General features: G+C 47.6%; 1 protein-coding gene across 1 annotated transcript in view; it reads left to right on the forward strand.

Moving 5' to 3' along the window:
* The first annotated feature begins 15,616 nt into the window (after positions 1-15,616).
* Positions 15,617-17,285, forward strand: part of tbc1d2b (TBC1 domain family, member 2B) — a 57,372-nt gene continuing 55,703 nt past the window's right edge. Inside the window, exon 1 of the mRNA XM_063197907.1 lies at positions 15,617-15,933. Coding sequence (XP_063053977.1) covers positions 15,617-15,933 — 317 coding nt within the window. The remainder of the gene's footprint in view (positions 15,934-17,285) is intronic.

Raw genomic sequence — 17,285 nt, forward strand, 5'->3', positions numbered from 1 at the left:
CTGCCCGCCCATGGTATATTTGGTACTCTTGCGGTTCCTCTGATTGTGTGACAATGTGTGCATCCTGTGTGGGTTGTGCTGCTGCTCCTGAAGAGTCAGTGCCATCCTTGGCTTTCTTTAGGCAAACACGAGCAATATGCCCCCTCTTCTTACAGTAATGACATACAGCTGTGATAAATTTGCATGCACGAGAGTCATGCATCCCCCCACAACGGAAACACGGCCGACTTTGAGTCTCTGTTTGTTTCGCTTTCGCCGATGTGTGATGAACATCAGCTGTTTGGGCAGCATTGGCACGTTCGGATTTAAGAATGCGAGCATTGGAAGCGGCTGTCTCGGCAGCAAGGGCTTTTTCCTCCGCCCCTTTGAACGTGAGCTCTGGCTCAGCAAGCAGACGACGCTGCAGGGACTCATCTAGCACCCCACAGACAATTCTATCACGCAGCATTGCTTCTAGTTGTGCCCCAAAAGCACAGTGGACTGACAGTTTTCGTAACTCTGCTATGTAATTGGCGATGCTTTGGCCTGGCTTCTGCTTGCAATTGTGAAACTGAAAGCGTTGCACTATCTCGGATGGCGCGGGGCCGTAGTGGCGTTGTAAGGCTTTTTTAATGTCTTTGTACGCACTGTCAGAGGGGCGAGTGGGTGCTAACACAGAGCGCAGTGTTGAATAAGTCGCGGCTCCACACACACTAAGCAGCACGGCTCGTTTCTTGCCATCCCCCTCTATCTTATTTGCATCAAAAAAACATTCCAATCGCTCAAGATATTCATCAATGCAGTGTCCAGAGTCCTCGTCCTCTTCTATCCGACCTAGCGTGGTCATGTTGCAGACTTGTACTACTCACTGACACCGTACGGGACTTGCTTGAGTGAGAGAAAGTTTCCAACTGTCGGTAGCCAGACGATGGAAATCTTCATGTAGTCCGAATCCGCTTCGTCGCCAGTGTAAGATTCGACACGGACACAGAGGGATTGCTTTTATGAACCTTTATGAATCTCAACTTAGGTTATCGGCATGGCGTTACATGGCTCCTTTGTTAGAGTCAGCTAACTTGTATATAACAGGTAACTATGGCAACAGCCTGAGATGGTGCGCATGCACCGAACATCAATCCCAATACATAACAGGAGGAGAGAGGAACAGTCATTAGGCCAGGCAGCCTATGCTAATAGGAGGAGAGAGGAACAGTCATTAGGCCAGGCAGCCTATGCTAATAGGCAGTTAATTCCTCATCCTGCTAGCTGCAGCTCCAGCTCCCTTTATGAGTCAGGCCTTTAAAAGAGAGAGAGGCACCCAGGGTGGGGTCGGATGGGGTGGGGTGGGGTGGTGCTGGGACATGGGCCTTTGGTGAGGTGGGGATTCAGGGAGAGGTGGCACAGCGTTCAGGGAGAGGCGCGGAGCTATAAGGGGGGGGGGGGGGGACAGGGGCGGGTGCGAGCAGGGCATTTGCCCCAGGGTCCAGGGCCCTCCTATATTGGTGGTGGGGGGGCATTATTATCACCTTGATAGGCCGTATGAGGGGCCCTAAAAGTGTTTTTTTTGCCCTGGGGCCCTGTGTGCAATTGTTCCGCCACTGGTTCAGTGAGAGGTGGTGGTGTTGGTGTTGGTGGCAGAGCGCGGGGACTGAAGCTACTGTATGGAAGGATTAGGAGGTAGAGGCGGTGGAGGTGGAGGTGGAGGTGGAGGTGGAGGTGCGGGTGGGGGTTGGGTTGATGATGGTCCTCCATTAATTATGCCCTTCGAGCGAGAGAGTGAGGGAACGAGAGAGTGAGGGAACGAGAGAGTGAGGGAACGAGAGAGTGAGGGAACGAGAGTGTGAGCGAGCAGCTGCTCCTGAATTAAACCCTCGTAGGGCAGCGCATACACACACACACACACACACACACATACACACACACACACACACACACACACATACACACACACACACACACACACACACATACACACACACACACACACACACAAACACACACACACACACACACACACACACACACACAGATACACACACACACACACACACACACACACACACACACACACACACACACACACACACACACACACACACACACACAGCTTCTGCTCTGGACTGATAGAGCCTCCTCCGTCCGCCGCCGCTAGCACGGCATGGCTGTAAAGAAGCCATTACACCATCGATCCCCCCTCCACTCCTCCCCGCTCCGCTCCACTTCGCTCTGATCACCTCTCCTCTCTGCTCTGCTCTGCTCTGATCACTCTGCTGTTGTTACTGCTACTTAGAGGATGACATTTTTCAGGAATTCCCGTGGGTCCCACGGGTCCTGCGGGATTCCCGCGGGATGGGAGTCAAAATTTTAAAGATGAACGGGAGCGGGCAGGAGCGGGAATAAAGATGAATGGGAGCGGGAATAAAAATGAATGAGAGCGGGAATGCTCGCTTATTTTTTCATTAAAAAAGCCTATGAAACGGGAGTGGGATTGATTTTGAGTGGGAGTGGGCAGGATTGGGAAACATTCTTTTCAGGAGTGGACGGGATGGGATTTGTTTCTTTTACTCCAGTCCGGGATGGGACGGGATGGGATTTTTTTTTCTGGGACCGGGATGGGACGGGAGTGAAAATCCACTCCCGTGTCATGCTCTACTGCTACTGCTGCTACTGTCCTGCTCCCGCATAGCCCAGTCCGGACCAGCCACTTTGATGCATCAGCACAAAGAAGACACAGAGACACACAGACATTTGCTACGTTTACATACATAGGCCTATTCATCTTTCTTCGCCCAAGGACAAGTCATTGAATCATCACCCCCCTTAGAGTTAAACAATACAAGTGTACAAGCACACGCACACATGTAAAGATTCATGTTCGTATTTGGGTGTCGAATGTGACAAATCCAGTCCTAAATAGGCCTACTTTACAACCCGTTCGATAGCACTTTGTGATGGATAAAGACACACACACACACACACACACACACACACACACACACACACACACACACACACACACACACACACACACACACACACACACACACACACACACACACACACACACACTAACAAAGGCACTCTACAGTCCCCTGTGGTGGTATTTTCTGGACGTGTCCTTTTCTACCTGCCTGGGTAATGTGTTTACAGCTCCTATTCCCGGCTTTGTTTGGCTTTCAGGAAGTGAGTATGCGGTTTGGGATGTGAGGTGTTTAGTGCGTCTATTTCAATATGCGGCCTCCCTTCCTCCATTTGTGCATGTGGCCTTACGTCTTGCTGACGCCCTGCCTCCTTGGAGAAAACAATAATGTTTTCCGGCTGTCAGCGTAGCCACAACAATTTTTGGGGGACTGTTCTTCATTCACCATCCCCATTGCAAATGAGGAAATGACATTAGATTTGTGCTTTTGCAAGATATTGAATCAGTCTTCTGTCGTCAGTGATGTCATCATGAGGTCACAAGCAGGCAAGCGAGCAAGGGAGGACGGGGAAACTGGACGAGTGAGGTGTTAGCCGATTCTGTGTTTTAGCGAAAGGAGGGAGGAACAGGAGAAGGAGATTAAGGTATTAGATGATGAGGTGAGGTCTTTACAGTTTGTGTTTTAGTGAGAAGAGGTGGAGCGGAAGAGGGAGCTAGATGGGGGAGGTGTTTTAGATGGGGTGAGTGTTTGCATTTTAGCCAAAGGTGGGTGGGTGGGGGGGGGGCAATGAGAGGAGAGATGTGATGTGAGGTGAGGTGTTTCGTGTTTGTGTTTTATTGTGAAGAGGTGGGAGAGGTATAGGGTAGGAGAGAGGAGATAATGTGATGTGATGTGATGTGATGTGATGTGATGTGATGTGATGTGATGTGGTGTGGTGTGGTGTGGTGTGGTGTGGTGTATAGTGTGGTGTGGTGTGGTGTGGTGTATAGTGTGGTGTGGTGTGATGTGATGTGATGTGATGTGATGTGATGTGATGTGATGTGATGTGATGTGATGTGAGATGATGTGATGTGATGTGATGTGATGTGATGTGATGTGATGTGATGTGATGTGATGTGATGTGATGTGATGTGATGTGATGTGATGTGATGTGATGTGATGTGATGTGATGTGAGATGATGTGATGTGATGTGATGTGATGTGATGTGATGTGATGATGTGATGTGATGTGATGTGATGTGGTGTGATGTGATGTGGTGTGATGTGATGTGATGTGATGATGTGATGTGATGTGATGTGATGTGGTGTGGTGTGGTGTGGTGATGTGGTGTGGTGTGGTGTGGTGTGGTGTGATGTGATGTGGTGTGATGTGATGTGATGTGATGTGATGTCATGTGATGACATGTCATGTGATGTCATGTGATGTGATTAGTGTTTGTGTTTTATTGAGAAGAGGGGGGAGATGTATTTAGGGTAGGAGGGGGGAAGAGAGGGGAGAAGACTGATTCTGAAGAAGACTGTTGAGGTCGAAACGTTATCCTGCCATGAAAAAATAAAATAGAACAAAAAGGATTCTAAGTGTGCGGACTCCTCACTCTGAAAACTACAGTTGACCTTCGTCCTGCACCTTTCCCTGGGATGTGCACAATCTTCTCCTTCAACTGTTAGAGCTTTAGCCAGAAGATGAGGGAGAGGGAGGGGTGAGGTTGAGGGCAGGGGCGGAGCTATAATAGGGCGGGAGAACAGGGCATTTGCCCCAGGGCCCAGGGCCATTCTGTATTGGTGATGGGGGCGCTACTGCTACCTTGGCAGGCCAAATGGGGGGGGGGGTTAGGGTTAGGGTTAGGGTTAGGGTTAGGGTTAGGGTTAGGGGGGGTGGCGGGGGCCTGTCAGTGTCTTGCCCAGGGGCCCTGTGTCCAATTTAAGAGTTCAGATGCAAAACCCCCGAACTCCATTTCTGAAGACCTGCATTTCTATATTTTTTAGACAACCCCGTTGTTGGTTTGGTTTACATTCATGTACTTGATAATAAATATAAATAGTTATATTACATAATTAAAATAAAAAATATGTAATGTCTTATTGTATTAAATTAAAATTAATTAAGATTATTTTCTGAAAAGGCACGTAGGGGTTTTTGCATCTGGACTCTTCAATTGTTCCACCACTGGGTGATGCGATGTGACTGTGTTGTTTAGCATTTGTGTTTTAGTGAGAAGAGAGGGAGCACAAGGGGGATGGAGGGAGCGAGGGAGTATAGCTGTCACCATTAGTCTCTTGGCTGTTAGAGAACACTGCAGGAGAGAGAAAGAGAGGAAATAGGAGCTGGCGTGGCGTGTTTACCCCATTCTTCTCTCTCAACAGTGTGTTTACATAAGACTCCTTGGCTTGGCACGGTCCAGGCTTGTCCTCCCACCTACTCCTAGACACCCCCCCGAACCCCCACTTACCCACTCACCCCACCTCCACAACCTTCAAGCAGAGGCGGACAAGCGAGATTGAAAAAAAAAGAAAAGTGCTGCAGCGTTTCCCACAGAACTTTTGGAAACTATGGGGGCAGCCAGGATTTTTTTTTTGTTTGCACGTGGGCCTTTTTTTGGGGGGGCGTGGAAATTCACGCTGCATAAATGCAAAACAATGAGTAAAGTATGACATTGGCGCATGTAGAAACTAGAATTACATAAGATTTTACCCATGACATGTACAGTAGTACATTGTCATTTATATAAAACAATGCACAGATAAGAATTTAGGAGCACTGTCAAATTGTTAACGCACAGACAAAAAGGGTCTTAGAGAGTAGGTTATGCATTTTCCCCCACACACAGCGTACACATTTGGGGTGCTGATCACAGGGCCAGTTTTTTAAAAATCCTCCCAGTAAAAGGGCTGAACAACATTTTACACATTTATGACTATATTCACATTCATTACACATTCATTTCTATATGCAGCCCGATGTCTCCTCTGCCGTGTCAATGAAGGCCTGTCGCCTAACTCATTATCATTCAACTGTAAAACAAAGCCTGGGGAGTGTCAGTAAACTCATCCCAACTGAAGGTTTTTTATTGCTCCCAAAACCCAAGTTAACTACAACAACTTGACTAGGCTTTTGATCCCTCTGTCTTTCAAGCACTCATGGTTTTCTCTATAGGATGTATTTACTCCAGGAGGTAAATGCGAAGGAAATTGTTTTTTAAATCGTTTTAAAAAAACGGAAATCGTTTGGGGTAAAAAAAAAAAAAGTATTTTTTTTTTCTTTTTTTCTTTTTTTTTTTTTTACATTTTCGGAAACTATGGCGGCCAAATTTAAACTAAGACGGTGCGCCAGGGAGGTGGAGGTGGGGGCCATTTGTTTTTTTCCTCATCTTTCTTTCTTCTGTGTTTATGTAACATTCTGTCCAGCCCAGCCAATCCCAGCAAGTCCCTCTATCACAGTGATTCTCTAAGTGTGGTCCGGGGACCACTAGTGGTCCACGACAGAGCTTAGGTGGTCTGCGAGGGAATTTCTATTTTTCCAAGACGGTAAGCTATATTTGTAACATTATGACAAAGCTAAACATAGCTGAAATCTCATTTTCACCACAATTAGACAAAAAAAAGTAAGTGATATGCATCAGAATTAGCAGTCAAATTAGCACCCGTCAATTAAGTTGACAGGTGGTCCCTGAACATTTTTGGGGGGACAAAGTGGTCCTCGATCTGAAAAAGTTTGAGAAACACTGCTCTACCACAGTCAACCCCCACCTCCACTCATACACTCACCCCCCCTCACCCCCCTCCACACAGCTCCACCTCCACCTCCACCACCCCCCCCCCCTCAGCTCCACCTCCACACCTCCACCTCCACTCATACCCATAACCCCCCCCTCCACAGCGCCACCCCACCTCCACCTCTACTGCCTCGCCTCACCCCCCCCCACAGCTCCACCTCCACTCATACCCATACCCCCCCCCTCCACAGCGCCACCCCACCTCCACCTCTACTGCCTCGCCTCACCCCCCCCCCACAGCTCCACCTCCACTCATACCCATACCCCCCCCTCCACAGCGCCACCCCACCTCCACCTCTACTGCCTCGCCTCACCCCCCCCCACAGCTCCACCTCCACTCATACCCATACCCCCCCCCTCCACAGCGCCACCCCCACCTCCACCTCTACTGCCTCGCCTCACCCCCCCCCCACAGCTCCACCTCCACTCATACCCATACCCCCCCCCCTCCACAGCGCCACCCCCACCTCCACCTCTACTGCCTCGCCTCGCCCCCCCCACCCAGCTCCACCTCCACCTCCACCCCCCCTCACCCCCACATCCACCTTTACTGCCTCGCCTCGCCCCCCCCACCCAGCTCCACCTCCACCTCCACCCCCCCTCACCCCCACATCCACCTTTACTGCCTCGCCTCACCCCCCCCCACAGCTCCACCTCCACTCATACCACCCCCACAACACCCCCCCCCCCACCTCCACTCATACCCCCCCTCATACCACCTCCATCCCTACTGCCTCGCCTCGCCTCGCCTGTCACACTGGATGACTGTCAAAGTAGCAGCGTCCTGCCTGCCCACACAGGAATCACTGTGTAATGTCCTTATAAACACACACACACACACGCACATGCACTTTGCACTGGATGCACACACACACACACTGCACACTGTCTCACACACATACTGTACAAGTCTATAGTACATGCAAACATATTCACTGACCTATACAAATGTGCGCGCACACACACACGCACACGCACACGCACACACACACACACACACACACACACACACACACACACACAAACTCTAGCACACACATTCATGTACAAAATGCTTGCATGCACAACCTCCCTAATGTGCAAACACATGCATACACCCACGCACAGCACACTCATAGTTTCTGTGCTGCCTATCGCTGCTGTTCTCTTCTGCTCTGGGTTGGCACACACGTCTAACTGGCTGTAAGCTGCCGTCTCTCTTCTCTATTTCTCTGGGTCAGGCGCGGATTATGATTTCACGGGCCCGACTACAAGAAAGGTCCCCTCTCCACGGAATGGCGAGGTTCCAAAACGTTTGGGTGTTTAGCGAAGAAGAGCCTTCGTTGTTGTGGGTTTTGGGGTTCCTACCCCAAGAAAATTTGAAAATATGGTGGTTAAAAGGGCAATTTTAGCACATTATGAGAACATCAATAAAGACCAATAACGAGGTTCCATGAGGAGGTTCTGGTTTTAAGATGGTTGGAGAACCTAGGTTCTTGTTCTTGGGTGTTCTTGTTCTTGGGGGTTTCTCCCTCTCGCTAAGAAAAACAAATAGAAAAAAGCTAAAAGTGCAATTTTAACACAATATGAGAGCAACATCAATATTGAAGTGTACTGAGGAGGTTTGGGATCGAGGGTTTTTTTAACCATTTTTTTTAAAAAAAGGGTTCGCACACTTCTTTGGATTTTTCCTTCTTGAAGTTATTTTTTCATCTTTTTATTTATTCATTCATTGGCAATGACGTTTCGACCTCTCGGTCTTCCTCAGATTCACCGAGACAGAGAGGTCGAAACGTCATTGCCAATGAATGATTAATAAAAAGATGAAAAAATAACTTCAAGAAGGAAAAATCCAAAGAAGTGTGCGAACCCTTTTTTCCAAAAATACGTAATGTTTTTGTTCAGCACCAGGGATTGTGCACAAGTAACTCTCTACATTGGGATCGAGGGCCAACATGAGTCTTGGGCCCCTGGGCCTGGGCCCGGTAGCCTACCTGTCAGTCAACCATCCCTAATTTCCCGGGAAACTCCCTAATATTGACTCATTTCCCGATTTCTTCTCGATTTGACATTTTTCCTGGAAATATCCCTGATTTTTCACATTATCAAAAAACACTGTCGGTAGCCTATAGGCCTAGTAATTATACCCACGGCCCTGTCCGACGAGCCACACCCCCTCTTGAAGAGAGAGACAGAGGGTCTTGCTTATCAAGCTACCTGCCAGAAGATTGTATGCCAGATGCCACCAAGAATTGAAGTTCCTTGAAAATACGAGCTGTCACCCTTGAGATCCGTAGCGCTTGTGCGCCCAGTCTTTTCCTCAGAAGTTAGTATATAACAGCCTCGGAACAGGGAATTATGCAATTACTTTATCACAACCTGTACCAGCACGAAGTTTTGCACGAACAGACAACTTGTGCGACAAAACAACAAGAAGAAACTCATTGCGCTCATTTCATTGTTTTGTTTTCATTGCATTGTTTGCACGCTGTAAAACATGTGCTGGGGGATTTTAGACAGGACTGTCTGCACGGCGCTGTTGTGAAAAGCAGAGTAGAACGCACCGTCCAATCCGTCATCCCGTTGACTGTCAGAATTTGGCCTTTAGAAAATGTCCCGGATTTTGGCTTAAAATATGGGAATTTTCCCGAATTTTGGAAGCTCAAAGTTGACAGGTATGCTCGGTAGGCCCGTGCAGTAGGCTAATCCAGAGGTTCCCGACCTATGGGTCGGGACCCAACTTATGGGTCGGCAAAGATCCAAAGAGGGTCGCGGAGCCCTCTTGATTTTAAGGGGTTTAAAGGGACAGTTTGGTCAATTTCAACATGCAGTTGTATTGCTCACGCTACCCTTGACTTGTCAGTACCTGGTGATGCCACATTTTTCGGCTCAGCCCTTTCCGAGATATGAGCAATTCTAATGGGGGCAGCGTTTGTTTACATTTTTAAAAAATTAAACATAGGCCAACTCCAAATATTTTCCCAAAAGGTACTGCTGTTTGCTAGTTGTCTGCTGATGTTTTATAACCTTTTGGATGTTTTTGGGAATTAATAAAAATGTTTTTTTGAAATGTAAACAAAGAGCTGCCCCCATTACAATGACCAGGATCTCGGAAACGGCTGAAGAAGAAGAAAAAAAAATCTCAGGCACTGACAAGTCCAGGGTAGTGTGAGCATTACAACTGCATGTTGAAATTGACCATACTGTCCCTTTAATTTCAATACCACATATAGCACATGTTTAATATGTGACAAAGCATTTAAACTAATATATGCATACATATAGAAGCAACAAAATGTGATGCATAAAACATGTATTCTATATTTGACTGAAGACAAATTGAGGAATGAAATGATAGCTAATGAGTTTTCGCAGGAAACAGAGTATCGTGTCACTCCCGCTCACGCGGTCGGGCCACAAAAGCTTAAAATGGTAAAAATATGGGTCCCTGAAGAAATAGGTTGGGAACCACTGGCCTAATCCATCATTGCTCTTCCCCTCCTGTTCTCTACTGCTCTGGGTTGGCATACATGTGTAACTCGCTGTAAGCAGACATCTCTGATGTTGCCACGGCGACACGTGCTAAATTTATGGCTGAAGCCATGCAAGCCACAAATCTAGCAGCCGCCAGAGAGAGTGGCGTCTTCACCGTTCACTCCTCCTCACACGTACAGCACAGGGCTCATCGCGCATCACTTTTGTCTCACCATTGCTCCTCTTCTTGCTCCGACGGCCTGGCGTGCAAATCAAACGGCGTGTCCCTCTCCTCAGAGTCAGAGAGGACGACATAAATATCCCTCCAGACGTGAGTTACGGTCGGATCGGGACATCACCCCCCCACCCCATTCACCCCTCTGTGTTAATGACACAGCTTTACACTTGGGCCAGAGTTTTCAGTATTTATTTTTCCTTTATTATGACAGGTCAGCTGAGGAGGTGGACAGGAAATGATGCCCTTGCCCTCTACTCACACAAGGCCCAGCCCAAACGGTTTTAGTCATTGGCTACGTTTACATGAGACATTTCATTCAGAATTATTAACTCACTTTCATTCTAAATAAAGCTTAATTCCGCTTCCAAATGCAATACATTGGTAACACTTTACTTAAAGCCAACATTATAAGCGCATTTATAACAAATTATAACGCACATTATAATTACTTACAACGTATTATGACTACACTCATAATGCTTCATGATGCTTTATATTAACAGTTATGAATAACTATGAATCTAGCTTATAATACTTTATAAATCCAAGGGTGTTATGAGTGCATGACTGGTTATAAACTACAGGCTGCCTGATGGGGCTTATAGTACATTATGAGTACCTATACCCCTCTATGCACAGACCTGGATGATAAACTGTCATAAGGGCTCATACAATGCTATAATGTTTCATGTGAGATCATAAGTCGTCAATGTGTGCTCTAAGTAAAGTGAAGTTCATATGGATGCATCTATAATGCACTGTATAATGCACATCTATAATGCATCATAATGTACTGTAAGCCCCATCAGGCAGCCTGTAGTTTATATCCAGTCATGAGCACTCATAATACCCTTAGATTTGTAAAGTATTATAAGCTAGTTCCATGGTTATTCATTACTGTTAACATAAAGCATCATGAAACATCATCAGTGTAGTCGTAATGCGTTGTAAGTAATTATAATGTGCATTATAATTTGTTACAAATGCGCTCATAATGCGCTATAGATATGGGCTTCATAGAAAGTGTTACCCACTATTCTTGTGCAAAAATGATTACAAAGCCTTTATTTAAACATGGCCATTAATTTAAAAACATGAGGGCAGAGACCAGCTTAATTCCACTTTGAAAATGTCATGTCACGTCACTTCACAATTCGGAATTAAATGAACGATCAAAGTAAACTTGATGGAACTATTTAATTCAGAACTTTTTATTTGGACAGGGCAGTGAAGAGTGGGACAGGAAATGAGAGAGAGAGAGAGAGAGAGGTTTAAAAGTCCTTTATTGGACCAAAAGATTCAGATTTTTACAAGGCCTTCAAAACATCATCATTTTTTAAGCAAAGCAAAGAAAAAACAAAAACAAAAACCAAACCAACCCAGTTCCCTCCTTACAGCCTCAACACCAACCTCTCCTCCTCATCCACCTCACACAACAGTCCTCCCAATGCCCAAATTCCCAAAAAAGAATCCACATCATTCACCAATTTGTAATATGCGAACTCCACCTTGACCCTACACCCCACCATCCCCTTTAAAACGTCCACGGGGTCTGTTGTCCCCTCCCCAAGATTTCTATTTTTTCGGGTTCGCCATATGGCCAACTTGGCGGAGGCCACTAAGAAATTGAAGAGGCACACTTCCCTTTTCACCTTAACCCTGTAAGCAGGACCAGTGACAAAACTGCAGTGTGAGAAAGGCAGCTGCAACACATTTGCCCACCCCTGTAAACAAAGAAAGAGTCCCTCCAGTCTTTTGCAAAAAATAAACAAATGGTCCACAGTCTCCTCCTCCCCACAGAACAGGCATTCCCTCCCCACCGCTGGATTCAGGTGCGCTATGTGCCTATTGGTGGCTATGGCTCCATGAACTAAGCGCCACTGTAAATTAGCAGCACGTTTCTCCACTGGAGGCTTATACAAGGACCTCCAGCATGCCCTTGAAGAAAAAGCTGGCCCAAACAGCTCCGACCACCTCCATGCCCCCGCTCTTCCCAATATAGTCTGGTGCCTCACTTTCACGCAGGAGTCGTAGAGAGCTTTCTTGCCGAAATCCGTGAAGAGTCTTGGCTCCAGTGCCTCCTGCCACACCGGAGCCCCTCCACTCCCCAGCAGTTCTGCGTTGATGGCATTGCTTACTTTCACTGGGGGGAAACGATAGGATGTCCTCCACCCCAGCACTTCTTGCGGCTGCAGCGTTCCCAACGCCTCCCTGCAAGCCCCCGGCAGTGCTGTCTGGATCTCCTCAAGCAGTTTGTGGAGGAGCCTGCCCGACCGGAACTGCAGTGTCTCCATCAGGCTTTCGGCAGACCTCCACCCAGGACCGTCTCTCAGATGGGCCAGAACGGTTATTCCAGCCTTCACAAAGTGCCCTTGTATGCTCCATGAGGACAGCAACCTTGTCCCCAGCAGCTGATTGTGGAACAAAGGTTCGCCCAAAATCCACTCCTTTGGTTCAGAGAAGATTCTCTCAATCTTGAAAGTCCTAGACCATGCAGACAACATGGACCGATATGTTGGTGTCAGTCGTGAGAGATCCCGCTGCGCCGCATCCAGCAGAAACACCTGCCTGTCATGCCTGCTCAATGACGCCGATCTGAGGATGGAGTAGGCGGAAGCTGCCCACACCACACCCTCCTCATACAGAAGTCTCTGCGCCGCCTGTAACCTGAAGGCATCCAGGCGACTCCGTATGTCGACTAACCCTTGCCCCCCCTCACACAAAGGGAGGAAAAGGACCGGGGCAGGAAGCCAGTGCTGCCCTGACCAAAAAAAGTTCACCAGTCTTCTTTGCAGTTCTTTTATCAGGTCCTCTGGTGGCTCCAGAATTGAGAATCGATGCCACAGCATGGAGGCAGCCAGGTTGTTCGTGACCAGCACCCTCCCCCTATATGAAAGTTCAGGTAGGAGCCACTGCCACCTAGACAACCTAGTCTGCACCCTCTCCAGCAACCCCTCCCAATTTCTTTTTTGAAACTGTGCCGTCCCAAGAAACACCCCCAACACCTTGAGACCACTCCTCACCCACTTCAAACCCTCAGGGAGCATAGGTAGACCCCTGCCCACCCACTCCCCTGTGATGAAACCCTCTGACTTTGCCCAATTTACTTTGGCTGATGAGGCTTTTGCATAGAGCGCTAAACAATCACCTAGCTGAGTGACGTCCTCTTGCCCCGATACAAGAACAGTTACATCGTCCGCATAGGCAGACACCTTATATGCAGTACCCATGTAATCCCCAGGGATGGAAAACCCCCCAATTTTTTTCCTTAATTGACACAAAAGTGGCTCTATTGCCAAGCTATACAGTTGCCCTGACAGAGGGCAGCCTTGGCGTACACCCCTAGCTATAGGCACAGGGCAGCTAAGGCCACCACCCACTTTGAGGATAGCATTTGCTCCTTTGTACAGTAACTTAACCCAAGAAATAAAATTCCCCCCCAACCCAAAAGCATTCAAGACATTGAAAAGATAATCGTGCCCCAAAAGGTCGAACGCCTTCATCTGATCTAATGATAAAAACCCAAGATCAAAATTTCCCCCCAAAGAAATGTCCATAAGATCTCTCATTACAAATAAGTTGTCGGATATTGTTCGTCCTGGAACACAGTAAGTTTGATCTGGGTGAACCAGGCCTGACAGATATTTTTTTAGCCTATTTGATAAAACCTTAGACAATATTTTGTAGTCAACACACATTAATGAGACAGGTCTCCAATTTTTTAACAATCCCAGATCCCCTTTTTTTGGTAGAAGTGACAACACAGCCCGCCTTGAGGAGGTGGGTAGTTGCCCTTTAAGGAAACATTCATTCAGCATTTCACAGTAATCCCTCCCCAGAACATTCCAAAACACCTGGTAGAACTCCGCTGGAAGGCCATCCAACCCCGGAGCCTTGCCTTTAGACAGCTGTTGCACTGCCTCAGAAAGTTCCAAAAAGGCCACCTCACTGTCCAGCGTTTTCCTGTCCTCCAGGGACAGCGATGGGAGCCCCTCCAACAGCTCACTGGCGCTTTCCAGGTCACAGTCAGAGTGTCCATACAGCTCCTTATAGAAGTCCATTGCCATCCGCCTCATTTCAAGGGGATCAGATGTCACAGTCCCGTCTTCACGACGCAAATAAACCATATATTTGTCCTGCCTTATTTTTCTTTCCAAGTTAAAAAAATAGGCCGTTGGGGAGAGAGAGAGAGAGACGGGGGAGGATCAGGAGATGACAGTGCAGTGCCCTACCATTGGAGCTGTGTCGGGGCCTTGTCCACATTTTCGTTGTATCTCCTTTGTAATGACTATTTTGGCAATGATGGCGTTTCTATTCGTTTCCTGGTGGAAATATACTGTAGGTGTTTTGCATAATTGCCAGGTCGTTCTGTTCTGGGTCGCCCCGGGTTGCTCTCTTGTTTGTTCGGCCTGTCTGTCTCCATTATTTGTGGCTTTGTTTTTCAGCCTTGGCCACTTCAGATACACCAATGATGAACATTGTGTGTGTGTGTGTGTGTGTGTGTGTGTGTGTGTGTGTGTTTGTGTGTGTGTGTGTGTGTGTGTGTGTGTGTGTGTGTGTGTGTGTGTGTGTGTGTGTGTGTGTGTGTGTGTTTGTGTGTGTGTGTGTGTGTGTGTGTGTGTGTGTGTGTGTGTGTGTGTGTGTGTGTGTGTGTGTGTGTGTGTGTGTGTGTGTGTGTGTGTGTGTACGTATATGCATGTGTGAGTGCATGTATGTGCATGCGTGTGGGTGTGCATGCGTGCGTGAGTGCGCGCGTGCGTGAGTGTGTGTGTACGTATATGCATGCGTTCGTTCGTTCGTGCGTGTGTGCGCACGCGCGTGTGTGTGTTTGTGTGCATGTGTGTGTTTGTGTGTGTGTGTATGAGCACACGTAGTGCGTGCGTGTGTGTGTGCCTGCGTACCTGCGTGCGTGCCTGCGTGTGTGTGTGTGTGTGTGTGTGTGTGTGTGTGTGCGTGCCTGCGTGTGTGTGTGTGTGTGTGTGTGTGTGTGTGTGTGTGTGTGTGTGTGTGTGTGTGTGTGTGTGTGTGAGTATGTGTGTGAGTGTGTGTGTGAGTATGTGTGTGAGTGTGAGTGTGAAAAGGCTTGGCAAGGAGAGAGGAAGGCTGGCCAGCGGAGAGGAAGACTAATGTTGCAGGAGCCTCCTCAAGGCTGCTGGAGAGGAAGACTAATGTTGCAGGAGCCTCCTCAAGGCTGCTGGAGAGGAAGACTAATGTTGCAGGAGCCTCCTCAAGGCTGCTGGAGAGGAAGACTAATGTTGCAGGAGCCTCCTCAAGGCCAGCGGAGAGGAAGACTAATGTTGCAGGAGCCTCCTCAAGGCCAGCGGAGAGGAAGACTAATGTTGCAGGAGCCTCCTCAAGGCTGCTGGAGAGGAAGACTAATGTTGCAGGAGCCTCCTCAAGGCTGGCCAGCGGAGAGGAAGACTAATGTTGCAGGAGCCTCCTCAAGGCTGCTGGAGAGGAAGACTAATGTTGCAGGAGCCTCCTCAAGGCTGCTGGAGAGGAAGACTAATGTTGCAGGAGCCTCCTCAAGGCTGCTGGCCCAACACAGTGGATATAAATACGGCCGCCGGTTCAAGCTCACTATTTAATTTAGTGTTTACATCAATCCTGACTTAGCCCCCCAACCTGCCATGGACCCTTTAGCTGGGTCAATCCCTGGTCCTGGACCGGTCTGAGTATTTTCTCTCTGGCAGAACTGGAGACCGAATCCAGCTTGAACACCGTCTCGATTGGCCTTGGCGTATAACGATGTGGCTGAGCTCACAGAGCTAAATGAGATGACCGAGGTTCCCACCTCACCATCGCCAAATGGACTGAGCTATGGCCAAATAGGTTTTAGACAAAAGACAGAGGGGTGTCGCGCCACACTTTTTGCACTGAGGAAGGTCTGGTGACCCAAAACGTTCTGCACTTTTGGGTAGCACCTTTATCACTTGTATAAAGCAATAAACCAATTATTGCATCGGCTGCTGGTGTGCGAGTTCCACTCTTTGCTTCTGCAAATAGGTCTTAGGACATGTCTACTGAACACCCGTGTACTGTAAATGGATTTGGTTTTTTGGGGATTTTTTTTTTGCCTTTTTTTTCTCATCCGGCTGCTTCCAACTGTGTGGCACTTGTCAGTTCACACGTTAAGAGATTTGATAAAAATTTCACAGACGCACACCAAATTGTACAGTGTCCACAGTGTCACATGCACCTTAGCTGAGTGGCACATAGCAGCCCAAGACAAAGGTGCTGTTTCCACATAGCAGGATATTTTTTAGCAAGGTATTTTTTTCTCCTGTTGAGGTGTAAACACAACATGTGGATAAAAATAAATCCTCCATTGTAACAAATCCTAAACAGGATATTTTTTTCTCCTGCTTTTTATATTTACATGTATATCTACTACGTGGAAACGTTAGGCCAAAACCAATGCAAAACCAATGCAACCAGGAGAAAAAAAACATCCTCATATAAAAATATCCAGCTACGTGGAAACAGCACCAAAGTGACCAACAGAGTCTGCAGGAGTGTCAGAAGTCACTGTGCATGGTAAGGAGAAAGTGGACCTCCTGGACACTTTCTCTTTACTATGCACAGTGACCTGTGGTATTACGGTGGCTACAAATATGTGTCTGCGAAAGGCATGGCAAATTCCCTACCAATAGCACACACAGCAAACACATACATATTTGGCCCAGCCTTCCTCTTCATGGAATGGTATCAGTCCTCATGCTGTGGCAGCTAGCACATGTTTCTGAGTCAGATTTAAATATCAATTGTGGCTGTTGTGGTTAAAATAACTCATATTGGTTGACTGAAAATGTGTCATGGTCTCTCTCAATGCCCGACAGACTGGTCTTGGCTGAAAATGCTCGGCGTAAATTTTTGTTTGGCCTAGTCTATTAGCATATTAGCTGGTAATTTCACAGCCTG

This window comes from Engraulis encrasicolus, chromosome 4 (assembly GCF_034702125.1).
Source record: "Engraulis encrasicolus isolate BLACKSEA-1 chromosome 4, IST_EnEncr_1.0, whole genome shotgun sequence".
In the NCBI taxonomy this organism is placed as follows: Eukaryota; Metazoa; Chordata; class Actinopteri; order Clupeiformes; family Engraulidae; genus Engraulis; species Engraulis encrasicolus.